Here is a 27067-nt window from a genome sequence, read left to right as displayed (position 1 = left end):
AAACAACTACTGAAAAGGGAGTAATAAGTTAACATTGTCTTGGAGGGACAATTATCATTAGGAATCCTGTTATTATGCGTTTGCTTTCCTCCCATCTTTTTCACACAGACATGGCTGTAATGTTGTTCAGACACTACATGTGGCTGCTAGGTCAAGATTTAACGGATTTAAACACGGTACTGATAGGCACCTAAGAAGATAAACTTGCAACATGCAGGCAATGCTGTTCGATAACTTACATTGTTCATCAAGAACCTAGTGCAACAAAGCCATAGCCCTGGAGCATCAACAATGATTTCAGACATCGCCTCATTGTGCAGCTGATCTTCACTTGCCTCGCTTCTTAAAAGAAACATGGAAATCTAGGGTGGGAATCCCTCCCATGTGGTCTCCCGCACTATCTGTCAACTGGATTCTAGAGCATGTTATATATTTGTTGCGATTCTGGAATCCATTTTTCATTTGAAATCAGCCGAGACCATAGACTGTCACAGTTCCCCTCCAGGGTTTGTGTTGTTCTCCACCACTACCTGACCTCTCAGCCACCATTACAATTAGAAAACAGCACAATCATCACCTGCATCCAGCTTCCCTGTTACTTCCACCACCATCTGTTGGCAAAGATTTATGTGTTTGGGTGAATACTGAGCCTCTTCCATGTATTTGGGCGCCCACCCTGGTGGGTTGTCTTGAAGAAGAGCGCTGCAGACGCTGGTTATTACTTACAAGGGCTGTGGGAACCAGCTGGTGATAGATTTTGACAATGGTGATGATCAGTCTTCCAATGAGAGTAATTAATATAATGAAGCAGTACTGGGCATGTGCAACAGAGTGTGATTAATAAGGAAAGTGTGATGTTGTTACTCACAGGTGACAGAGGTTGTGGGTGGTAAATGTGTTGCAAGGATGAACACTATGCTAGGCCTGATGGTGCTACTGAACTTTTTGGAGAACTGCTGTACATTATTTATATAATATTACACACAAAATTACATTGTTGTTGTAATTGTATATATAATTGTATATATATATATATATATGTGTTGTTGTAATTGTGTATATATATATCTATATATATATATATATAAATATATATATATATATATATATATATATATATATATATATATATATATATATATATACAATTACAACAACACATATATATATACAATTATATATATATATGTATATATATGTATATATATATATATGTATATATATATATATATATATATATATATATATATATATATATATATATATATATATATATATATATATATATATATATATATACAATTACAACACTATTTTAATTAATTAGAAGAAAGATATTTAATTTAATTTAACAGTTCGCTCTCCAGACAACACAGAACCTTTGTAAGTGCAGGAGTTCCTGGTCCACTGTTCACACTGATGCACAAGACGCGTCGCAGCTAGGATGATAACAACAACAACAAACATGGAGGAATCCCTGCACAAAAGCAGTCTGTTTGCTTTTGTTCAGCGATGTTTTTCGGCACACAATGGACAGGGTTTCCACTGCTCTGAATGTATTTGAAATTCTTATAAAATTGAAATTCTTATACAAATATTTTCAAGACATTAAAAGACCTTTAGTTTAAATAAGGTGATATAAAAACTTGAATATAGCCACCATTGTGATTTATTGTGCTATTGTCAAACTGATGCAAAATAAACACAATTTTGTATATATATATATATATATAAAATAGAACTGGATACTTCACCAAAACATGTGGCTGCAATAGGCTGTTTGAAAGAAGTTTATACAACAGGAGCCTTTATGTTAATTGCTATTGCGGCGGTTTAAACCATTTAAATAGGTTTGATATTCTAATACAGATCCCTCCAACGAGCTGCTATCGAGACTTGTTATATGCTGACTTGATGTCTGCGGTGGAATTATCTGCACTAATGAACCTAAGAGCAGCGCATGACTCAAGATGAGGGAATTTTTTTTTTTAATTCCCTCATCTTGAGTCATGCTGTTTTCATCCTCAAAAACAGGATGAGGACTTATGCGGGCATAGTGGGTGTGGAACTGGGCGAGGGTTCATAAAGCCAGATTATTATTGGTGGCTTGGAAAAGCTATCAACATCTATACAGTGAGACGTGGGTTAGCTACGCACTGGCGGGATAAGCTATTATACCTGCTAAATTCCAGCCACTAATTAAGCCACATGTCACTTTGCAAGCATTTGAAATGAATCACAGCAGGCTTAGCCAAGCCTTTGCCCCCCCGCCTTCCTTCCCCGGCAATCTGAGCTGCACTATGACCCCGCTACGCTCACTTCCTTAAATAAGGAGTCGTTAAACAGTTGAGAGGATCCACTGGTACTTATAATGGGGAAATAATGATTGTAGTTGCCTCAGGTATTCATCATAGTACCAACTGGAGCTGTGCGCTAAATGCTGAGGGGGAGCAGGGCTGGGTTGGAGACCAGCTGGGCTACTAGCTGGATACGAGGGGGAAAACAAATTTCCCTGACAAGGTTTAACAAGAAACTTGGTTTTGCTGAATGAGATTCACACATGAAAGAAGAAAAACAAACTTAATGTCTAACTGTTCACCATGGGACCAGACTAATGCTCACTTATTACCCATGTTTCTTCAATTGAGGTTGAGTGAAAGAACATATACGACCAAAGACAACCACTTTTGTCACAATGTGGATGTTGACACATAAAAAGTTGCTTTAGCTGCAGGATTTTTGGTGGTGTTTAGTTTTGTTTGGCCTTATCCATTCGCCCGCATGGATAAGGCATTTTCTTTCACCACCAATATTTTTTGAAACAACTTGAATACTTTTTGATATATTAAAAAAAGATGGCTGTAGCCATACAAATTCGCAACGGCGCCCTGCGTGCCACGTCACCTGCCCCAAAATGTGTCTTTTCACAACAATGAAAGTAGATTACAGAGTGCCATTTGTTGACCAATTGCTGTAAAGCATATTGAAACACAACAGTTAAAGTATGCACTACAGAGAAGCTTTGGGTCAGTTTACTCCCTTCCATGGTGTCGATGGAGTATACAGCAGGTGACTATAGGCTACGCTCAAAAATATGAGAGGCACACGTCGCTGGCCACTGTAACTCATAAAAGTAGCTTGAATTTGTCAGTCCACGTCAACATCTCTTTACAAAATCACACAGTTTATAATGCTACAATGCCAACACAGCACACCAGCTTCCTATGTGTGTATCGCCGAGCCATCTTCTTCGTTGGCTGTGTGAGCATTACAGCGCCTACTTCAGGCTTGGCATATGTGCTACACTGTTTCATGTCATTTTCAGTGGATTCGTGCGCATGCTTGCAACGGCGGTGTACTGAAAGAGCTCTTATTAGAAACGAAAAACCCAAAAAAAAAAGACGGAAAAATTTGCATCTCTGTGTGGTGTTGCAAAGTGCCACCACTGCAATAAGACCTGATGTACATCATGATCAACTGATCAATTTAAATACTCAGAAAGGATGTACCGAACCAAAAGCACTTAGACGGTTTAACGTTGGCAATACACTTAATTTTACTTCTCAAAAGTAACGTGTGAGATAGATGCACTTCTCCACAATTTGACCCCATTGTACACAATCTAGCAGCTAACCAATCATCCAAACATGTTTTTGAGTCAACTTATATGCTTGAGGATTTTATTTAATTTTCTTTACAAATATTTCCGAGTTATTAAAACTGCTGTACGAGCTCAAAACAGATCGTAATTGTATTTAGTAGTCCAATGGGCCACCAAATTTCACTATCAATCGAAAAGTGTAGCTCAGAGCCTTATAGAGAAAAACTACATCCAAAGTATTTGTAAATCGTGGAAGTTAAGCTTCATGACAAGCTGCCTGACATTTAATTATGTTTACTAATAATTTTGCAGATTTGTACACAGACATTGCCCACCAAATTCTACACACAGACTTGCAGCTACAGACAATATATATTCAGTAAATTATAAAACTAGAATCAGGAAATGGGTTTGCTTTATTTTTGTACTTGCCAAAGTACGTTTTTGGATCTCTGGTGGCTGCAAAATGGACAATGACCATTGAATTTGTATTAATTCAAAGTAATGAAGTTTTTTTTGGGTAAGATGAAGCTGATCTGAGCTCAGTATGGTGGAAGTTAGTTCAAACAATCAGACAGTGAACTCTTGCTGACACATCAGCCCACTTAGGACACAATCTAGTGTGGTGCGCCTGATGTCCCGCCACTGGCTGCCTGGCTGGGAGGGTGAGGCCCTCTGGTTCAAACCAACTGGCTGGAGGCTCAGTCTGCCCCTCAGTCTCCTGCGTCCCTGCAGACGTCAGTACAAGCCGGTCTCACCACGGCTCCTTTACAGACTGCTTTCATGTGTCCTTTAATGAGGAAACCGCCGGCTCAGCAGCCTGCTATAAAACGCAGGCAAATTAAAACACCCAAATATGAATCAACTAGGCCGCCTAATTCAGCAGATTTGACCGGAGGCGGACTTTGACCTCAGGAGGATGACATGCTATTGTCTGCTTCATGCTGAATTGTGATGGCATTTAGGGTCTTAGTTGACAAAATATGTGTCTAGATGAACACATATGTCTCTTTGCAGTCAGTTCACAAAAAGTATGACACAAGACAAGTGCATGCTCCTCACAAAACAACAACATATAACTCCTGCCACAAACAGCTCACCACAGTCTGCTACAAATGCGGCGACCGCTCAGACGACAGCAGCTCCATAAAACGCAGCGAAACTCCCGCCGCCCAAAGAAAGAAGTGTTGAATAAAACAGAAACCACATTAGTTTTTCCCCCCAGCTTTCATTGTAATGATGGAAATAAGGGCATCATTCTGAGATTAGTGCAGCTCTTTCTCCCAAAGTGACAATAAGTATTCTTGCTGCTAAATAGCTTCAGAGAAACAATGGTGGAACAATTCTCTAAAATTGTATGCTCTTAATATTGATGACAAAGCAAATGTAGCCTTTTTAAAGTGAGTGGAAATGAAGTGAGTCTGTATTACAAAGAGCAATATTTTCATTTATTTTCATCATTCAAAGTGGCTGCCATTTTTCCCCAGTCAGGCCCTGAGCAATGTAGAACTGAACAGAAGAAGTCTGTGTTGATTGTGCTGTTGTATCTACCAAATGCGTTATATAGGGCATGGTCCAAAAAGACAATTTCCATTTATTTTGGGAGCACGGGCACTTGAGAGAGGAGCATCCCAGTTTTTGCGAAGTTCAGAAAACATTGTCCCAATTAGTTCATGTAAAAGTGGAATAGACAGGGTTTCCCTCACCCTATCTTTTGATTTAAAGTACAAACCATGCTTCAGTATTTGCCCGTAGAAGTAAATTATATATTTTTTCTGAACGTATTTTGTGAAATTGAAGTTAGCAGCGTTATTTTTTAGTTCGAACAAGTCTTATTTTTTCGATTGCTAGCATGTCCTGCAACCAGCTGATTCTTCAAAATGTCATACAATGTCGCTATGTCAGATCCAGGTTACTGACCAAATTTTGATAGACAAATGAGATTAGGACTACAACCTCTTCACAAACCATTCACACTGCTCACAGAGGACATTTTATTTTGATGCCACAGAGTGACACAGTATCTGGTTCACATAGAAAGCAAAATTGACTACAAAACATATCCAACACTATATACAAAAGTGCGCTGTCAAAAGGTAGAACTAAATGCGAGGTGAAAACTAAAGAAGCATAACAGTGTATGCTATAGAACACATATCAATAGCAGTATCCTCAACCACAAGGACAAAAAGAGATGGTTTGCATATTAAAGTAAACTTTTTTTGTGATCCAGTACAAAAATAACCAGCAGTGTTCCACTGGGGAAAATTTGTCTCAATGACACATGAACTCGAACAAGAAGAGAGAACTAAAAACAATACAGACTATCACTGGAAGATGGTGCATACCAGTCACCAAAATACAGAGAACAATTCAATACTGGATGTGAGCATGCATCGGGTTTCCTGAATTATCTATGATGTATTATTATGGTATATCAGTTATTTAGCATTATAATAAAGAACAAGTTATGGGCTCAGTCACTAGATACCCAGGGTCACCACGACATAGGAACATAGACTGTGATGAGGGATAATGTTTTGAGGTAAGTCAGGTTAATTGCATCGCAGGCTAGTATTATTTGGTGTTTGTGTGTTTCCCAGTCCATTCACTGTCCCTCCTCTTCGCGAAGGAATTGGAAGACCGCCGAGAAGTCCTTGTTTGCATAGCCACCAGAGCACATGACTCGGTAGATCTGGTGAGCGAGGGAACCAAGCGGGATGGCTGTTTTAGTGTTAGTGGCGCTGTTTTGGGCCAAACCAAGATCCTATGAGGAGACATTATGAGAGAGAGATAGAAGCGTGATTTACTCGATTAGTGGAAAAAGCCGAACTTGGACTGACATGATTATTGTAGCACGAGAAAAAAAAATTTCCAATTAAACCATAATTTGTTAATTGTTTTGAGCCTGGTACGAAACACCCCCAATTGTTTTGCATATTTGCATACACACACTTCGATCACAGGCAAAAACATAAACAAAGGGACTTACTCTTTTTCGGCCTAGTTTTGACACTGTCGCTTCTCTCCGCCATTTTGATATGTTGACATCATCTTCAACTGTTATTGTTTTTGCGGCTAACCGTGACAAACTGTCAGGCCAAGAATTGATGTAGAGCAGACGATTCCACAAAATTGTGTGCAATGATTGCCACCGAGTACCAAAGACAGAGTTGGTTGCCAATGATCTTTTGCTCTATAAATTTACAATACTTACCATTTCACATCTACACCTTTTGGTAAGAAGAACACACTTTTACCAAGAACATAGATCTCGCTCAGAGTGCTTCATTTCAACAGAACCAACTATACCTAGTTCCAGAATGTTGTCACAGACCATGTTAGGAGTGACTAGATGAGATAGAAATATTTATAAGTATTCAATTAGTTAAGTATTCACTTCCACGTTCAGTGAAGCATTTCTTTGCTGCTGCCCACCACTCACAAAGCAATTAAACAGCAGTAAAAATACATATTTTATGCCTCTGTAAATATGAATAAAAGAGTGGTTGATGGGTTTCTGACAATGCAGCCTTGGCAATGTAACGCAATGCAAAAGGACAGAAAACTGACAACTTCTTGAATTTTGTTATGGCAGAGTGACATCACTTATATATATATAAATTATTGAAGCAAGTATGGAACAAAGATTACACTTTAGATTGGGGAACACATACTAACTATTAAGAAACACATTACTTGTTTATTGTGGTGTTGCGGAGAGTGAACTTCAGAGACTATTCCAGGGTAAAATTTAGTCAGTTTTAACAAGACACTAATGAATACTTAACAATGGCTAATATGCTGCAAATACACTTATGAATGCGTAGTTTATTTAGAATAATAAATGTTCCCTAATCCGAAGCGTGACCGTAGTACGTAATGTATATTGAGATAATTTATACTACTTGGGCTGATACTGGATGAGCCTCTGGATGAGCCATCGATTGCATGATGCATGAAAATACCCCCTTTTCTTTTACTATTTTAAGTCAATTTGATGTTTAAAATGCATTAGAAGAAAATTTGAAATTAGAAGAAAAAACCTGACATAAGAAGAGAAATAATTTGTACCTTGGCCATTAGAGTTGTACCAAACCCACTTTGGTAGTTGTTGGCAGAAGGAACTCCTTCCATGACACCCGGAACAGGATTGTATGAATCACTGGACCAGCAACGACCCGACGACATATTGAGTATCTTTGTCAGCAGCTTCGGGTCCAGACCCAGCCTGTAAAAAGAGACGAGTGAAAGACTGAATCACCTTTGCTATCCTCCAGGACACAACATCTGGATTCTAGCTAGTATCAATATAAGGTGACTACAAAGTCAAAAATATAAAGTGTGGTGAGGTATGGCTATAGCTAGGAAGCTTGAGAGGTATAGTATAGAGGCTACAACTAGAAAACCATAGTGATGAAAAGATATAGACGCGTATGGTGGGGGTGTAACTAGTGACCCCAGTTGAACCCGATGCACGACTATGACCATTTCTCAGTGTTAATGGCTAAAGGCTTTGTAATGCTGGCTAATGTAGTATTGATGTTTACTAGTATACCAATCCTTCATCATCCCTGTTTCATGAAAAACAGAAACTGAAGGAGGAGGAGGTGGTATTGCGCCTCAGCACAGGGGAGCCATAAACATCGTGGTCACGTATCACAGCAGGCTCTTGCCTCTGTTGCACTCTTTTAGGGAAAACCCACTTTTATATGATAAAGGAAAATGGAAACTGGGATGGAGACATATTAAAAGACAAGTAAGCAGAAATGAAGCAGACGAGTTCAGCGTGTATAAGAGAGTGCCAAAGCCTCAGAATGGGTCGGGTGCGTGTGTCATTCCCTCACTTTCCTTGTGTACTGCAGCTTTTGTATCTTAACGTTTTAACCACAGATGCAAGTCTGACCACATCAACCCCTGGCTGCCTCAGTTCAGTGTTACTTACAGGCCCGTAACTCTATTCTGCTCTCTATTAGACTATTAAACCATCATAGGTCCTTAAGGCCAAAATACTCCTCCCTTTCCTTCCTCCACCTGGCTCTCATTCTGCCATTACTACAGCAGTTTTATTAGCTGTCTATGAACTAATTAAGAATGAGAATTACATTTACATGCTCTACATGTCTCTCCCTGTTTTCTTCTCCAGCTCTGTTGTCTCCACTTAGTTTTAAAAGACTGTTGGAAATGTGGCATAAGTGAATGCGAGCATGCGTACAGTTAGAAACATGTGTCTTTCTTTGCAGTTTTTGTCAGAGGCAGTCGTGCTCACAGTGGCTTTTTTTTAGGTTGTATCTCTGAGCATCCTCCACTATGCTGCTGCTTCCTCTGCCTCTATTTGATCTGCTCTCCTCTTCCTCCCCCCCTCTTGCTGACACCTCCCTGTCTGAGGACTCGGGGGGACATATGTTTGACATCGCACACAAGCCACCACTTTCAACACACACACACACACACACAACAGTCGGCAGCCCCTCCCAGCGTTCTGGGTCAGCAGCTGAAAAGGTTACTGGCTGAGGTACAATAAAGCGCGTCCGAGCGCACAGATCGTTTGTTATAGCGACCAGAGACGCTGACGGGGAGCTGTTGTCCTCTGTTAACGATAAATCAATGAATTTCCCCTCCTGGTTCCATCACCCACGCACACACATACACACACAAAACCACTCATGCCGCTGTTGTTATTAGCTGACGCAGTGGTGATCCTTGCTCATTGTAATCTGCGTGAAGAGGACATGTCACGCTTTAACAAGACTGACATGGATAAACATACATGGTCGCAACATGTTGCTCTGTGGTGCCCTGGTAGATTAAAGAAGAGAGTTTCGATGAATACGGAGGGTGTTTATGTGCTTGCAGGTGGAGTTAATTTGCAGTGCTGTCAAACTGTTTCACTGCGATTAGCTCCTCATCCCTCGTCTGGCTCCACCAGAGAGGAAGCCCGACCTGCTTCCCGTTTATTATTACATTAAAGATGTAACAAGATAACACACAGACGAAGCATTTACTGTCTTATTTACTAGGGCAACAAACACTTTTACCACCCAACTTTAATCTTCATCAGAACATATGCTAGTATTTCATTGTGTGCAGGAGGGAGACACAAAACAAACAAACAAAAAAAATCTGTGGCCCACGTAGTTTCAAAATTTAATAACTATAATTCCATGGACCACACTGGGGTACAGGTGTATCTGAGATGTAAAGCAAACCATGTATATCCATGCTGTTCTGTTGTTGTTCATAGCATCATTAAAATCACCGCTGCCACACTTGTCTTATCTTTTTTACTGACTGCTTGACTGCATACCAAAATTACAACGGGCTGGAAAAAGAGAAGGGATTAAAAGCGTCGAATAAAATATGAAAAGGATGAATAAGAAAAAAGAGGTAAAGAGATGGGGTGCGTGTGTGTGTGTGTGTTCATAATTGTCATGCGTGACCACTCTCTGCTCTAAGAGAACGTCACGCTCTGCTGGAGATGGCCTGAGTCTCCATCTAAGAACAAATTAGCTCCTAGAGAACAGCATATATGAAAGTGTATGTGTTTGTAAGCCGATGTGCACAAACAGAAAGGTAACCTGCACTCATTTTTGAGAAATTGTGACAATCAATTCAGCCATGAAACAGAACTTCCTTTCTGCAATAAATTGGCTGCCGCTTCTTGGTCCAAGTGAACTAGCGTAGCATGCTCGGCGAGGAGATTGCTGTCTGCATAAGCAGCGAGGCTGCAATGCAGCACAGGAGATTTACGGGTGTAGACTCTCTCTAAATGATGACAGTGTGTGTCGAAGTATCTAATAAAGCTTTGGAGATCGGCTGCTAACAACTAGGGGGAACACAGAAACACATAAAGCATTCATGTATGCAAAAGGTTAAAAGTAAAGATGGATCAATCTGACAGAAGTACAAACTATCATTCAAGGGTGGGTTCATTAAAAACTATGTTATACATCAATAAAAGAATCAAAGGAGGAATAAATTGAGTCTATCAGGTAACTTATGTTGTTTCAATCCAGATTTTCAGTGAATTGGTGTTTTGGATATTGAAAAAAACAGGAAAAAGACAAGCAGGTTCATAAGAAGGACAAACTATAATGACATTTGAGTTACTGTTGGTGACATTTTCAAGTGCCCATTCAAAATCACAAAGCCCTCCCGAAATGAAACATAGCTTGGCAACACAGTAGTGAGCAAAATCATTACCCATGGCCTCTTTTAGTTAATGTGACAAAGGTTTTGACTGAAACTGGCACTCCACTGAGTTGGATGTGGCATAATGCTAGTGTACCCTATTTAACTGTTAATGCCAAGTTATTCACATGAACTGTTTGACAGAGCCTCGAACTTTAATGTCACTATTTCATATACTTCTTAGAAGCCGCTGTTTATTAGGGGTCGATGTTTCAGTTTTAGTTTGTCCATTGGAGAAAACAAAACATTTTCATGGTACTAAATTGCTCCTTTATTAACTAAGGTCCAACATAATATGTCAGTTGAGTAACTAAGGTCAACTGTCATATTAAACTTGTAATAATAGTTGTACTATTGCAGTAACCGTTTCTATTTCAATTCTATCATTAAAAGTGGCCTGATTCACACAAAATATAAAGACACATATTAAAATGGTAAAGAGAATAAAGAGAACATTGAGTTTGAAAAACAGCTGCCTTCAATTTCTGTAGAGATAAATCTGTGCATCTGTGTGTGTGTGTGTGTGAAAATCTGCGTCGCTCCTTAATGCCCCCATATTTTAGAGGCCTAGTGAGGATTTATGTCTGACTGCTCATGCCAATTTTGTTCCTCTATCTGAGCTGAGATAAATCAGCCCTCAAACGTAGCTTCACTGTGTGATGTACACTTCAGATGCTTTTACCTATACATGCAAATAAAAGTAAACAGGCATACATACCATTAGTCTTCACTTTAACAACACCAAACAGTGAAACTGTGAAAAAAACTATTAATTATTGACTATGGGTGGAGGTGCAATTGGAGCACTCACACTGATCATCTGTCCTGATGGTTTAGGTTTGATATTCTCAACTGGAGGGTTGGGACCCAAAAGTTGGCCGTGGACCTCTTCCTGGCCCAAAAAAATCAGTTTTTATATATGTACACTATAACTTAATTGTTGTATCGTGTTGTACGGGAAGTCAGAACCTTACATTAGGGAGTACCCATGAACCATTATATGAGCCATTAATAGTAAACAACATCCTTATGTGATAATAAGTAATTATATATATAAATACACACACACACACACACACACAGATTAATGAGTGACAGCTCAGCATGTTCATCAAAGACAGTTAGCAATTGTTTTCCTGCACAGATGGGCTTGGCATTGTCTTGGTAGCACACTTATATGCTTCTCTTGGAACAAAAAACCTGCCCCCTGTGGTAGGAAACAGGAAATAGGAAACCACATGGATGCTATCGTTCCTGGTTCACAAGCCCTCACGTCTTGACAACCTTCTAACATGTGTGAGATTTTTTTATTCATCTTATTTGTTATCTAGACTCTAATTACAGAAGATCTGAAATGAATACCTGTACCAAGCGATAAAGAAAATTTCGTTCAATCGTGAGAAGCAGTGCAGCAAGATTACAGAGTTTTAAATAAGGCATGACACTGACCAGTTTGCAAAAGCCTACCTGATACCAAGGTTCATGGTCTCTGCCGTTCCAATCATCCCAATTGCCAGAAGCATGTTGTTGCATATCTTTGCTGCCTAGAGATGACCAATTCAAACATGACAAGTCAGTAAAAAATACCCAAGTTGACAAGCACAATTAAAGGGAGGGGTGGTTCGTTTCATACATGAAATCTCCAAAAACTGTAAAAAATGCATTAATGATTTAGTTGATTCTGTTTGTGTTTTTTTGTTTGTATGATTTTTTTTTAAATAAATACAACTTGTAGGGGCACTAATATGAAAATGAGACACCAATTAACTTGAATGTGTCTAAGTTGCATCAATAAAAGGCATGATATAGGTTTGTCAGTTATCTTTTACCTGTCCGGTTCCGACTTGTCCACAATAGACAACACTGTCTCCCATGCATGTGAGCAACTCTTGTGCAGCTTTGTACTCCTCCTCCACTCCTCCGACCATGAAGGTCAGTTTTGCCAAGCTGGCCGCCCCGACACCTTGATACAAACCATGACAGAGTGGAGGTTAACTAATCAGCATTTCACTATCATTCTATCATTCTATTCCATCTTCCCATGAAGTGAGTTTCTAAACATGCCAATAATCTGTGTCATTAACTTATAAATGAATATACAGGTATTGAATAACTTGTGTTCAAACAGAGATTATCCACCAAACAATCACATATCTGTATGTTTCTACTTCGTTCCAAGAGGTCAGCTTTGGATTATTGTGTTTAAGTGCTTTATTGTGGCACAAGTGTGTTAAGTAATGGCGCACCAGTGGGACAGAAGTGTCTTTAAAAGACGATTGTGGCTATCATCCACTGCACAAGTCTCATGGGAACCCTTGCCTTTTGTCCTGTCACCCCTACCCTCTCTGGAGCAGACGCATACACACAAGAAGACACACACACACATGCACCAACAGCTGTGTCTAGGGCTGCCCCTCCTCAAGGGGGTATCAGTGACAGGCGTGAGGGGTAATTAACTTTACACTTTATCATGTTCAATTAGGTGTCCCTCCCCGTGGCTGATGGCTTAAGGAGCATAGCATGTTGTAGGAAGCAGTGCACCCCTCTGGTCTGCTCCATGGGGAACCTAATGCAAAAACAACTCATTTTCATAGTGGGCAGGACCCAGTTCCCCTCAGTGTCTTCCATGGAACTCCCCTTTCAGTGTGTGATTTGACTTCTGTAGCCACTAACACAATGAGCGGTCGGGCGACAGCACTTGAAATTGTCTTAAAAGGGAGGAATCGAAAGAAAAGAGAGGAGAGAGAAGTAAGATACCATCCTAAGGGTGCCATCAAACTGTAATGAAATGGCCTTTAATACTGAAAGCCTAATAATGTCGGTCTAAATAATTAAAAGGGAATTAGCTCAGACAAAACAGCTGAAGTCACATTATTGGAGGGGTAATACTTGAGCTTTTCAAGAGACACACGTATACACCTTCTCAGCTCTTTCCTTTCAAATATAGGCAGCTCTCCTGTGCCTGGATGTACATTCAGAGTTGGAGTGTAAGTGAAGAGCTGTCTTCAGGTCATTACATTCACATAATGAAGCCTCAAGCCCACGCTGTGGCAGCTGCCTGTGATCCACAGCAAACACAAACTCAACATACGGCCGCCACACACACCAATCATACACACATATGGTGCGCAGACCGCAGACATGATGGACTTCTTTCATGTTTCTTGATGGCATGCTTTTTTATTTTACTGACACAAACTCATGTCGTCTAATTGACCGGGGCCCAGGGTTCATTCCACGGTCCAAGCTCGGCTAAAATGAGACAGATGAAGCTTTATCGATCCTGCTAAGAGGACGCGTCAAAAGGGACAAAGTATTGTAGTAAGTATAATACCAAGAAGTCTTTATCCTCACTGTTCACTGCAAAACAGTTGAATAATGCCACAAGGGACTTATCATTCTAAGATTATCATTTCATATACTGTACAGACACACAAGGTCCCTTGGTCTCTGCAGGCTAGCAGGAGCTTGTGGGCACCATCTTGGTGACCCTTGGAATATATGCATGTAGTACACTCATAAAACATCCTAATACAGTTATATGGTTTTAGTTTTACATTTAGACCTTTATATAGAACATGTTATGTTCATAATCATGTATGGTCATTTATGATGAAAGCGCAACTTATATTAGTCTAGTTTTGAAGACTATAGAAACCCAAACTTAACTTCAAACCCCTGAATATATGATTATAAATAACACATTTTTTCCCCTTGTAGTACTTTAGAACCATGATGACTTGTCTTCTATAAAGCCTTACAAATTATGATGACTGATGACTGTACTAATAATGCAATACAGATGAGATCTTTACATAGTGTATTATTACAGTGTAACTGTAATAATACACTCTATTATGAAAAAGAAACAACAGACTGGTTGATGCGGACAGTAAAATCTGCTGCTTGACATTGTTTGAGCTTGTTTGGTCATTAGAGCATTTTGTGAGGGTATTACCTGGTTCACACAAAAAGGCCCATGGGCTCAAACTCAAATGACCTTGGGTCAGAGGTAGGGTTTTTTTCTGCCCGTCACTGGTCCCAATTGGTTTAGCAAATTTGGCTTAGATTTGGTTTTGTACCGTTTTGTTACTGCACTTCAGTTCACACTGGTGGTTAGTCAACTTCAATATCATAGCAATTTGATTGAGCCACTGGAAAACCATAATAACAGAACCACATTATTGATTGTGGAGATACTACACTTGGCATCAAACACACCACAAATGTGCATACTCAATGTGCAAAACCAGAATATAGCGTGCTCTTGTGTCGACGCATCCCAGAAAGTCACACGTAGGCTGCCATTGTCACCTGGCCAGCCTACGCGACTCAAAGTGGTTATTACACAGGCTGAAGCAACCAAGGCACCATTGAACACATCTACAGACCAATTACTGACTGAAAAATTATTATCAGCAACTTGATGCAGAATACCATCCAACAGGCCATTAGTATGAACCAGGATACCGATACATGGAACTTAAGCAGACATGTTTATCCAGGCTGAAGAGTTCTTTCTACTTTAGTGCTACAGTAGGAGAAAAATAAAGATTTTAGATTGGGCTTTCTGGAACTCCTCGTACCAAGACCAACTTATGGACCAGAACTGGACTACATGCAGATAACTGTCTACGATAGTATACGATAACGGTGTTCATGGGACTGTGAGGATGAAAGTGAACACCTCCCACTACGCAGAGTCTTCCTGGCTAACCAGGAGAATAGTCCGCCCTGATCTGAACCAAACCACAACTCTTTTCAGTATAGGTCCATTGTTAAATTCTCAAGTTCTCCCGACAATTGAACTATCCAAGGGCCACATAAGCATCGCTGTGACAACATGGCCAGTTCATTAGTGGAGATCACTGTTAGTGCATGACTAAAGAGGAGATTATTGATAGTACAGTCAATTACCTAATCAATATATCTCCGTAAAGAGGGAGAGTGGCGGTGAAAAGATGAAAAGAGAATGTCGAGCGGGAAAAGGGAGGAAGAGGAAGATGTAGAGCAGACAGCGGAGGATAACGATTTTTCTCTTCCAACCACCTTCCAAACTCTCCCGCCCTCAAATTAACTAATCACCCATAATAAGCTCTTATGATCTGTAGAGGATTTCTATAAGCAGTGACAGAGGGATGATGGAAGATCCTTGCTGCTGGTGGAATAACACATCATTACCATAACAATGTGTTCGCATGTGTATGCCGGGGGATCGGTGAGTCTGCTCATTGTGCATGGAGAAAGTGCATTTGTCTTGGCGTGTGTGAGGTGTAATTGTCCCAGCACAGTGTCAACGCAGGGTGTGTACATGTGTGTGTGCATATGTGTGTGTGGGGACGTCCCATTCTTGGGCCAGTCCTGTCAGAGACGGATTAAAAGGGAATCCTAATGAGGCTTCCTGAGTGCAGGGTTCGCCGGCTCATCCATCCCAGCGGGAGTGACAGTCCTGGATCGTTAGCACTGCACACAACTATACAACGCCCTCTATGGGGTGGAGAGTTGGTGTGTCTGTTGGGTGAGGGGGCATGGGAATACATATAATAGCATCATGCAATGACTATGTCAAATTGTAACACCTTAGAGGATGAAAAACATCTTCACTATGGACAACCTCAGTCATCTTCATAACAAATAATCTTGCATCCTGAAGTTGTCTAAACGGTAACTTTTGAACTGCAGGGAGGTTTAAAACTGTTCAGTGTGTAGTGTCTGTTCCCCTGGTTAAGTTAGCATTCATTTATTTAACACACCAATTAAGACAGCTGATCCATTTGATCTCCTCTCATAGTAAAGATCATGTTAATAAGCAGTCAATCAAGCCTCATTAGAGCATATGCTTAGCAGCAGCCTTCTAACAAGGCATCAACACAAGATGTTCAAAGCTGACTCTCTCATGGTGAAAGAAGATCAGACAAACAACTTCTGGTTTGGCCCGTTTGTAGAGAGCGCTATATTCATTAGCACTTCTTTCATTACACAAGAAACGATCAACCAATGCCATTTATCTCCGCCATATAACTTTTAAACTGCCGACTCTTGAAGTGGTCGATGTACAAAGTAAGTGAGAATGTTTGTTTACACGTGCATGCAGTATCACTGCACGTGTGTATACAAGGAACAGGTGCAAATCCAAGAACCCGCCACCAAAATGACGTCACGTGGCGCTTCTGAGGTTGTGCTTTAGAGTTACGAGTCACATGTTAACCAATATGTGCTTTTTTTATTGGTGTCGGGTTTAAATCACACTACATTGGAGGATATGAGGCCACACAAACAACACACGCGCACAAACTCACATAAAGGGAACGTTCCCAGAGATCGTTAATGAATGACGCACTTGACAACATGCCACAAACCTACATCCCAACATCAAGACTAAATGGAAAAACACGTGAAATTAAACAGCATTAAAGCAGCATTTCCTCAAATGATCATGTGATCTTTATTCTGTAGGAGAGTGTGGCAACATTAGACTCACTTTGCGTCACAACGCTCATTACAAATGTTCGTGCCAGGCCACAGTCTGTATCGCTTACCAACAAAGACGACGAGACGAGACTTAAAAAATAGACTTTCAAATTTTTGTCCTTGACAAAAGATTTACTAAATTATCTAAATTAAATTTACAAAACATACCATTGCAATGTTATACATTTATAAGTGCAATACTAAATGGGAAGATTCAACCTAGCTAACAAAACAGATATATAAATATAATCATGTTTGTAACTTTTCTTTAAAGTCAGCATGTTTATGGGGAATGTTTAGGAGCCTTAGAGAGGATCTTTGTAAGATACGGTAATGTTGTAGTACTCCAGATCTGTCTTGGTCCTGAGACAATAGGGTCTTGGCCTTGTCTCAGCCTTCAATGCATTTTTACTCTCTCTCGTCCTGCTCTCGGACTGTACGTACTCAGGATTTCTTTTCAAGACCGGTGGAGACTAAAAGACAAAACGGTCGCATTTATGTGAAAGCATAATTGGTAAAATTAAGATTCTATTTTTTTGTTGAATCTTGTTTTTATTTCATATTCAACAAGAGTTTCAAACAGATGCTCAAAAGGGCCACAGTGAGTGTTGGCTTTTGTCGCAACAATTTAGGAGGATACCCAAACACCAATACGGTGCCTGAAGACTGTTATTGTCAGACTGGTGCTGCTTGTTTCAGCTGACACTTGATTGGTCAACTATTGTTTGTTTCTTTCATTGAAACAGTAACGTGTGCCGGCTTTAACTCATTTGTGGATCATTTTAGATGTACGGTCTTGTCTCGGACTCGATCTCAAAATTTATTGGTTTTGTCTCTGTCTCAGAACTCTACAGTTTTAATATGTTCGTCCCAATTGGTGTGGTCTTGACAACAAAACACTACTTTGTGTTTCACTCCCATTAGCAAGTACTCAGCCAAAGAACAAAGCTCCTGTCCTTTTCCCGCACTAAGACAAATTAGATAGCACCCTAGTTTGCCCACCTCTTCTCACCATTTCCAACGTGAAACTGATTTCTGAGTATGTCAACTTCTCTACTGTCACCTATCATGGCCATACAAATGTGTTTTCAGAACCAAACTTGCCTGAAAACGTAATACACAGATGGACCAACCTATTGTAGGATGAAAAAAAGACATTTTGAATAGAAATAGTCAACTTATTCGTATGTCCTTTCAAGTAGATATCTGATGAGTTCCTAACTGTTTTGAACTGTAACCAACACATTTTGGGTCAACAGCAGTCACCATGAAGCATTTTCCTTAATAATTCCATTGCACTGAGATGGCTGTTTGCAGAAGGTGCCAAAGGTGTTTGGTTGTTTACAGGCCTACAACAGACTCATGTGGTCCACCAATATAATTATACACAGAGGCAGATAGGTCCTGTAAAAAAGCACAACGGATACCAAGTGAGTAAGTGAAACAGATGAGGGTTGTGGCTTAACCGAAATCACTTGCTTGCAGAAAAAAAGAAGGATTTCTGCCAACTTTGCTAATGGTGCTCACTTGTGTCAAAATATACTCTTAATCCAGATAATGAGTCAAGTGCTTTGAGAACTAAATCACTCCCACAAATGCTCTGACAAACTCCTGGAGGAATTAGGAAAAAGTCGGCATGACTCAAAGCAACGCTTTGTTCCTGAAGAAATACAGTATTTTTAGACCTTAGTTGCCATGGCCGTTCATTGACCACCAGAAGAAGCTTAATCGCAATCATCATTATCATCATCACCATCAGTAAGTGCTGTATTCCGTAGGGGCGGCGCAGGTCAATGGTAGGTGACAGAGAATGAAGGAAGGAAAAGAGATTCCCAATCAATCTTTTTCCAAGTCCAATGAGACTCGTCTAGAAAAGAGCAAGTAGTAATGATCCCCAATTAGGGTTGTTAGGCTGCACACTTGCGAATACACAATACCGGCACGCAAACCACACCATGAAATATACTGAAAAGTAAAGATGAGTGACATTTTGCGTGACATTTGAGTTCTATTTGCACGACTGGTATGGGTAGACTCATACACCAGCTGACACACACACACACACATACACAATGGCTGACACGGCAAGACAAGTACGAGTCAGTCCCCAGCTGCTGTGGGTCTAACTCCATCTGGAGGTACCCCTGAATCCCCCTTCACCATCACTATGGTCAACTTTACCGCCCTCCCTATGGAGAATGCACCCACCCTCCTCCCTCTGTGTCAGGGGAACCTGTCAGTGGATGGCTTGTTATGCTAATCCAGTTTTAGGGCCACTCTCTCTTGTACTGGTTTAGCCATCGAAGTGTCAGACTGCATCAGCAACATCCACTGCCTGTCAGATTACTTTTAACACAAGAAGGAGAATTTGTGCATCTTCTTATTTGTTTTAGCGAACAAGATTAACATCTAGAATATCAACTATTCATACATTACTTCAAAAAGGAAATAGTTAATGAATAGAAAGTCTTTTCTCTTCGTAGCCTCAGGTTATAATTGTTGGCTCACAACTGCTCTTTGTATATGCAGAGAATGTATCAGCTCATTACATAACAATAAGTGTTATTTCGATTACAGGCCTTTCAAATACAAATAGAGGTGCAAGCAAATATTCGTATGTAGTGGGAAAGTCAATCGTAGTAGATGAGCGCTACAACATGGTTCAGTCTCCAAGAACAAGTCAGAGCACGAAAACAGCACATTTTCGCAGTTTAATGTCAATAAGACGGCTGTCTGATGTGCATGGCTCAATCTCGGCAACATGAAGCTTGTTTGCCCTCATATTCTGCATTATATTAATCAACAACTGTGATTGGTTGACTGGGGTTGCACAGTATCATGGGAAGTCACTGTTACTGAGCTATTTATTGAGGGTGATGGCACCTAACACGGTACTTCACTTATCATTATAGCGGCTGAACAGGATGGATATATTGGACAGAAGACAGGAAAACGTATTTTGACCTCTGATGTCAAGAGCCAAACCGCATCGTCGGAAGAGTCACATCTGGCTCACAAAAGGAAATTTGGCAGACTGAGGTGATCCAGACTGGAACAGAAAAGACGGAAGGACACAGCTTGAACCATCGGGGAATGGAGGGCTGTGTGCTGTCAGGGTACAGCATTTATTCAACCAGCAGAAGGATAGAAATTCTGTACTCGGGCTGACAAATATCTGCATGTGTGAGAATAGAAGTGGCATGGCGATGTACCAACCCAGCCAGCTCCTACAGGCTCGAGGATGACGTTCAAACTGCCGACAAATGACACACTGCAGTCGTCCGGCTTCAGTTGATGTGGTGCTGATATGATGAGCGCGGTGCTAAGACTCAACCGAAATAGTCAGTTTGCTCAGGATTTTAAGAGCTCACAAACAAGCAACATTAGCTTGCTCGCCATGTCCCACAACAGCAAGACTGCTGGTGTTTTTTTTTCTTCTGTGACGTCTGACTTTTAAGGCGCTGGGAAAAACACAATGAAATGGCTTTTAGGGGCTTTCGAAAGCTTCAGTCCTTTAGCAATGTGGCAGCCCACCGTGGGCACACACACAAACACAAGGATTCTGGGTAATTACTGCTAACGAGCCCGCCACTCGCTGGCTAGACTCTTATTTTTGCCACTTGTGTGCCAACCTCCTGGTTTTTGTGACATCAGAGATTGTTTTGTTGTGGGCCCACTTCACAGGCGGACACTTTTAATCACTCCAAACTGTGTATATGAGTTTGTCCTTCATACAGAGCTAAATCCAGAAAAGCAATGACTGTGCAGAAATTCAAACCAGTACGTTTCAGAGAGACATTCGATTGTGAGAAAAGTTCTTTTGGACTGATCTTTTTGAAAAAGGGTTATGACTGTGCAGAACTCTCAGTTGCCGGCCAAACCTCTAGTGACGCACACAACATACAAACATCTTTGTGTAAAACACACCACTGTGCATGCTTAACTACTAATTATGTATCAAAAGAGAACTCAAAAGTCCAAGACCAAAGCAGACAACAAGAGTTCCAGCCTGATGGAACTGCATTCACAAGGTCTACTACAACATACAAGATAAAACTTATTACAAAAAAAATCTAAGAGGAGGCTTTCAGTTGCCGTTTTTAAAATTAAAATAATAACAAAAATAATAATAACACTGTAAAGGGGCCCTATAACGGTTTCTATGTTAGAGTTAACATACACTGAAGTGTGAAAGAACAATGTTCACCTTTATACTTTCATCATTAGAAAATATATATATCACATTAAGTCATTAGTTCTGACGCCATGAATGCTTGCTCCAGTAACCAGGAAAGGATCATGGGCTCCATGACACACCGGACCTTACTGACTTCATGAACAAACTTTTTTACTGAAAAGAAAAAGGTTTTGGCTGTGAGGGGGAGGAGTTTGCTTACTATGAAGGCTCCTTGGATCACGTTTGTTTTTCCACTAACTTGAAATGTTGAAATGCACCATCATTATATCAAGCAAGAAGCACACATGAGTCAGTTTTGTTTTATTGACAAACAGGTTCATTCGAGTACTCTAAATCAGGGGCGGGCTTTTATATTCCCTCGGGGCCACATTATATCCTGGGACTGTTGTGGGGGGCCATCACACCAAAAGACAGAGGAAATTAAGTGGAAGAAAAAAAATGTGACATAAGAAAAACAAAATAAACATGTCAATAAAAAAGAAAAAAAGATTTAATTAAATATCAGATCATATAAAACTGCATTTTAGATATATTTCCATTTTAAAGTTTTCATTCAATTTAAAGGTATACATGAAGATTATCTATTATCTATTAAGTACCAAAGTAAGTTATGTGAAAAACATTATTTCATCTGAATGAGATATAGTTGTAGACGGAGAATAAGATCTTGAACTCTCTACTGCCTGAAATGCATTTGAAGAATAATAAAAAATATGATAAAATACTACTAAATACTATTATTTGTCTTGAATATTCACACCTACGTTGTTACTCCAGGACTACAGTTGCAATGATTTATTTATTTACTTTTATTTTAGCTGACAATAAAATTTTTTTTACAAAAATTAGCATATTGTAAAAAAGGGCCAATTATAAGTAGGATCCACGGGACCAACCACTAACCTACTTTTAGACTTTAGAACTAAGTTAGAATCAACATTGGAATGCAAACATTGGAACCAAAAATACACTCAAGTGTATTGGAATTTACAGTGCGGAGGGATTTATGCAATTGATCAGGCACGGTTTATTTATCACAGCCCAATAACTTACACATAAATAACCATTCAGCAAACCAAAGCAAAATACAATATGAGAAACTATGTTCATCAAATCCACTTTCAACTGGTATTGAAAGGAAGTGGGTCGATTTTATTCTGCGCTTCATTTTCTGCAGGCATTAAAGTTTGTTACTTGGAAATAAAAAAAAAACGCTGTGAGGCAGGATATATGTTGAATGGTGTTCAATATCAATTTCATCTGGTCTGAAGTGTTAGTTTTTCAAATGTTGATGAAAACTCACTAATTCCTATACTCAGCGTCTTCAGGGGTGGCAGTGCAAGTCAGCCTCCTCTGCCTTACCTCCATATCTAGTATCCTTTTTTATTATTTTCACTATGTGTGCCAAGGCAATTTCAAACAGCAAACAAAATAATTATGTCATGAATGTAAATGGTATCTTCTGAGGCATGAGTTGTATTCATTTCTCAAAAATCATCTCTTATTTGTAGATTACTCAACCAAACTCGATGTCAGGGTGATTTTCCCTGTCTCAATGCCATATATAGACATTTCTAAAGACCCGCTAGTCACTGTTTGAAGCTCAACCGGCGCTACTTGGGTAGAGTGCCATCTCCTGGTAGTGAGAAAGCATGCTCATCTGTCACTGCTGCGGAAACAGTAGTCGACCAGCAGCATATCCTGACTGATAGCCCTACTGTTGGTGCTTTTCCCCACAGAAATAACAAAAAAATCCATCAAACACATTTCACCACAATTACATCCTCCCTAAATTTGCACTTTTAATTCTACTTCTGGTAAAATTATTGGTAATAGATGCTGCCACTCACAGTCCAAGATGTGAGCTACAAACAACAACAACAACAAAAATCACAAATGACTTTTTATCAGCAACAAAGAAATGACTCCACTGAAAAGGGCAGCCTTAGGTGGAAACAGAATACATTTATCTCAAGTGTAAATCTACTGAAAATAGTTGGGCATACACAAACCTCCCGCATGAGGATATGCAAAATTTGAAGTCTGAAAAAAACAAAGCCCTTTCACAAGACGTGCATTCATTGTCCGTCAATTCAAAGGAAAGTATGTGTCAACGTAATTATATTTTTATTTGTATAAAGATGATTTTTATTGTGGCCTAATTAGTCTCTGTTGTCAAGGCTGGAAAGCAGTTCCAAGTGGTTGTTAGCAACTTCTGAACAAGAACTTTATAAGGCAATTATAAGGCTGTTTTAAAATTCCTACAATTTAATTTTGCTCGACATACACCAGGTGCATTGACCTTTGCAAAGCAGTTAACACGTTCATGTGGGATCATTATCATTACAGCATCTACTGCATGTCAAGTCAGACAACAATCAATTAATAAATCAAGCATTCTCAAATCCCGATTCCATTTTTGTGTGTGTAAAACCATAGGAGAGGTTTAATCCATGTGTAACATAAGTCCTGAACAAAACGATACACAGTTGTGCAGAGAATAATCAATGTAACTATTTTTTACTTTTAACACACATGAAGAAGCGACAAGGAAAAAAACTCCAGCATGACAATCATACCAAACTATTTTAGTTCAAGCACTGAAGAAATAAAGTTAAGAAGTGGCATGCAAATAGGAAAAGCTGGGGTGTGATTGGAATCTGATGGCAGAACAAGCCACAGGAAGCAGACCAGCAGGTAAATCATTGGTCATCTGAGGCGAGTCAAAAGGCTTAGCTGGGAGACATGAGAGGAAGAACCTTCACACAGGACTGCACACACAAACTGTTCAATGTCTATAGTATGTAAACAGTGTGTGCTAGGGGAGAGTAACAGGGCTAACACTCTGATCTCACTGACTGCAGACGCCAGCTGGTAAACATGCCAATGTGGAGTCTGCGTCTGTGGGGGGGGGCAGGATCTACAGTGTGCATCCAGCATGAATTAAGGGCTGTGCAATCGAGCAAATAGACTATGATCAGAGTTAATAGACATGAATGAGTCACACTAAGTGCATATTTGAATCAAAAGAGCAGTGTTTGAGAGTGAGACGGAGAAGGGAGAAAGCCACAACGACAGCGAGATGGACAGTTTTACTGTGATATGTCTTATCTCTCTCCTCCTCTTCATGTGAGGGCAGTTTCTCTCCTCTTTATGACTCTTTATCTGACATGAAAGGCACTAACATGGGATACCCGCCATTACGGCTCCATCAACATGAAAAGCTCTGACACGGTCTTCACCACCACGACTCGGCCCATTAAGATCCGCGGATGCTCCTGTGCTCTGTCAAGAAGCCGTCAGGAGGAGACAGCACCGACATAATGAGGACTTAAAACCTTAACCTTGCCTTTAAGACCTCTGGTCAAATGCAGCAATAAAACCTCAAGAGGGCACCTACTTGCCGGCCTGCTCAGTAATTACAATCCATGTCCTTGCACTTACCCAAAAGGTCCAATAGTTTAGATATACAAAAGAGTGTCAGACACTTCAGAAGCATGAAAGAAGGGTCATAGATTTACCGTTATAGTTAGAACAGGGACTAAAGATATGATGGGAATCTTATATCTTTGAGTGACCTATATAGTATAAGCCAGAAAGAATATTAACAATTTCAGTAAGAGACACAGTAATTACCCAATAGGTTGCTCTGCAGCAACATTACATATTTATTTTGCAGTACACTATATGTGTATTGACATAACACAGCTGCACCCCCTTGTTGTGTTCAATATAAAATGATAAGGATGCAATATCAGTTATTGTGAAATATAAACAAAATTAAGCGAGAACTGCACCCTAATCAATTGATGAGAACATAAAGCTATGATAGTTTTTTTTATAGTTTGTTTTATTTCTGTCTTTCATAAATAGACTCCTCTAACATGATATGTCTGTTGTATGGTGTGTTGCTTTCAGTTTGCACATCATGTTTACTCACAGTTTAACTTTTTATGTTGTGTTCTATGCTTGGTGATTCATTATCGTTTCCTCTCAAACCAGTATAGGTCTTGCTGATGACACACCTCCCATTGATAACTAGACTCTGCCACTTTTTACTGCCATTGTGTCAGAGTCTCTAAACCAGGTCTCACTGCAGTGCTATAAAGCTTTCCTTTCACTCTAGCTGGTACTCTTGTGTCACAGATCAGCCCTGACAGCAGTGCCTCCACAAGTTCCACCCAGACTGTACCCTCCTGTTTTCTAAAGTAATATACAGTATATTTTAATTTTTAAGTTGAAAGGAGCATCTGGAACACTGGTGGCAAAATGCTCACCTCCTGACACCGGGGCATCCATGAACACAGCACCCATTTTCTCAGCAGCAGCAGCCATTTCTTTAGAGACTGCAGGGTCAATGGTCGAAGAGTCGATCAAAAGTGTACCCTTCTTCACCTTTCTAGGAAATAATAAAGAAATAAAACATAATAGACGGACAGTATGATTCTAAGAACTTACTTCAGGATTCCCTTTGGGCCATTGTAGACCTCAATAACATTGGGACTGGACGGTAACATGGTGATAATACGATCTGCTTTCTCAGCGACATCTGCAGGATAGTCCACCACCTGTATGAAAGAGTCATAATTGGTTACAACCCTAAATACTGAACTGAATAACGAAATAAAAAGTTACAAAAAGTGCCTCAAGGTGATATCATTTACGGCACAAAATTAAATTCAAGTAGACAATATTTTGAAGATAAATTACTTATCTCGTCCTCTGCTGCCTCACAAAAATATTCCTGAAATATGCATATTGTATTTCTTTATTTAAGGTTTACACTCAAATTAACAATAAAATAGATCATTAGAACAGCCATTCATCCAAATTAGTCCATGCTATTGACCTTATTGGTAAAAATAATACATTTTAAAAAAAGCATGTTACCTGAGCACCCATGTCCTGCAGCTCTTTACAGGACTTTGGGAAGGAATCAGTGACAATGACAGGGTAGCCATTTTTCAGAAGGTTTTTGGCCATTGGACTGCCCATGTTTCCTACCCCGATGAATCCAACTGGCGTTTTTGAGGCCATGGACCGCACTGAAACTGAATGAGAGACGCAGCAGAATTAAAATGCTACAAAAACTGCACAAAAAATGATGACATTAATCCACATAGACGTAAAAGATACGACTCATTGCAGTGAGTCATTGACGGGAAAATTAAATTACAGGACAAAACTGCACTCACTGGTATGACTGCTATCCTTAATAAACCAGACATTGGTTTAACCAAATGCATGTAATTTCTCAAAATAAAGAACACTGACTTTTCAGATAGTATGAATGTAACTGTCTCCTTATACAGTAGTTCTGAGAGCGTTAACAAGGGAGAATTAGCATATATAATGGTAGACACCATGATACATGGCGGATTAATAAATAAACGCCACACTCTTCAACCGTCGAGGAGAAAACGTTACCGAAATCAGCGCGTTTACTCCACAACAGCATTGCATTTCGAGACCTTTGAAATAACGCAGACATATCTTTCACTGAAGGTACCGGTCACGGTTGTCACGCAACTAGCTTAACAGGAATGATTGACATGTCCTCCACCCAATCATAACAAGCTACGCTCCCATCAGCCAATAGCAATACT

General features: G+C 39.9%; 1 protein-coding gene across 2 annotated transcripts in view; it reads right to left on the bottom strand.

The window, feature by feature from the left end:
• The window catches only part of LOC128758223 (3-hydroxyisobutyrate dehydrogenase, mitochondrial-like), a 70627-nt gene extending 43630 nt beyond the window's left edge, over positions 1-26997 (bottom strand). Inside the window, exons 1-8 of one of the 2 annotated variants that reach the window (XM_053864154.1) lie at positions 26889-26997; positions 26352-26512; positions 25920-26029; positions 25739-25860; positions 12622-12755; positions 12260-12336; positions 7676-7832; positions 5067-6368 (exon numbers count right to left, since the gene is read on the bottom strand). In XM_053864154.1, the coding sequence (XP_053720129.1) occupies positions 6210-6368; positions 7676-7832; positions 12260-12336; positions 12622-12755; positions 25739-25860; positions 25920-26029; positions 26352-26512; positions 26889-26952 (984 nt within the window). In that variant the 5' untranslated portion in view covers positions 26953-26997 and the 3' untranslated portion in view covers positions 5067-6209. Of the gene's footprint in view, positions 1-5066; positions 6369-7675; positions 7833-12259; positions 12337-12621; positions 12756-25738; positions 25861-25919; positions 26030-26351; positions 26513-26888 lie in introns of those variants that run through there. The other variant, XM_053864155.1, reaches the window with a different exon arrangement.
• Positions 26998-27067: the final 70 nt, after the last annotated feature.

The sequence above is a fragment of the Synchiropus splendidus genome, chromosome 4 (genome assembly GCF_027744825.2).
Source record: "Synchiropus splendidus isolate RoL2022-P1 chromosome 4, RoL_Sspl_1.0, whole genome shotgun sequence".
In the NCBI taxonomy this organism is placed as follows: domain Eukaryota; kingdom Metazoa; phylum Chordata; class Actinopteri; order Syngnathiformes; family Callionymidae; genus Synchiropus; species Synchiropus splendidus.
This window is presented reverse-complemented; position numbering and strand designations above follow the sequence as displayed.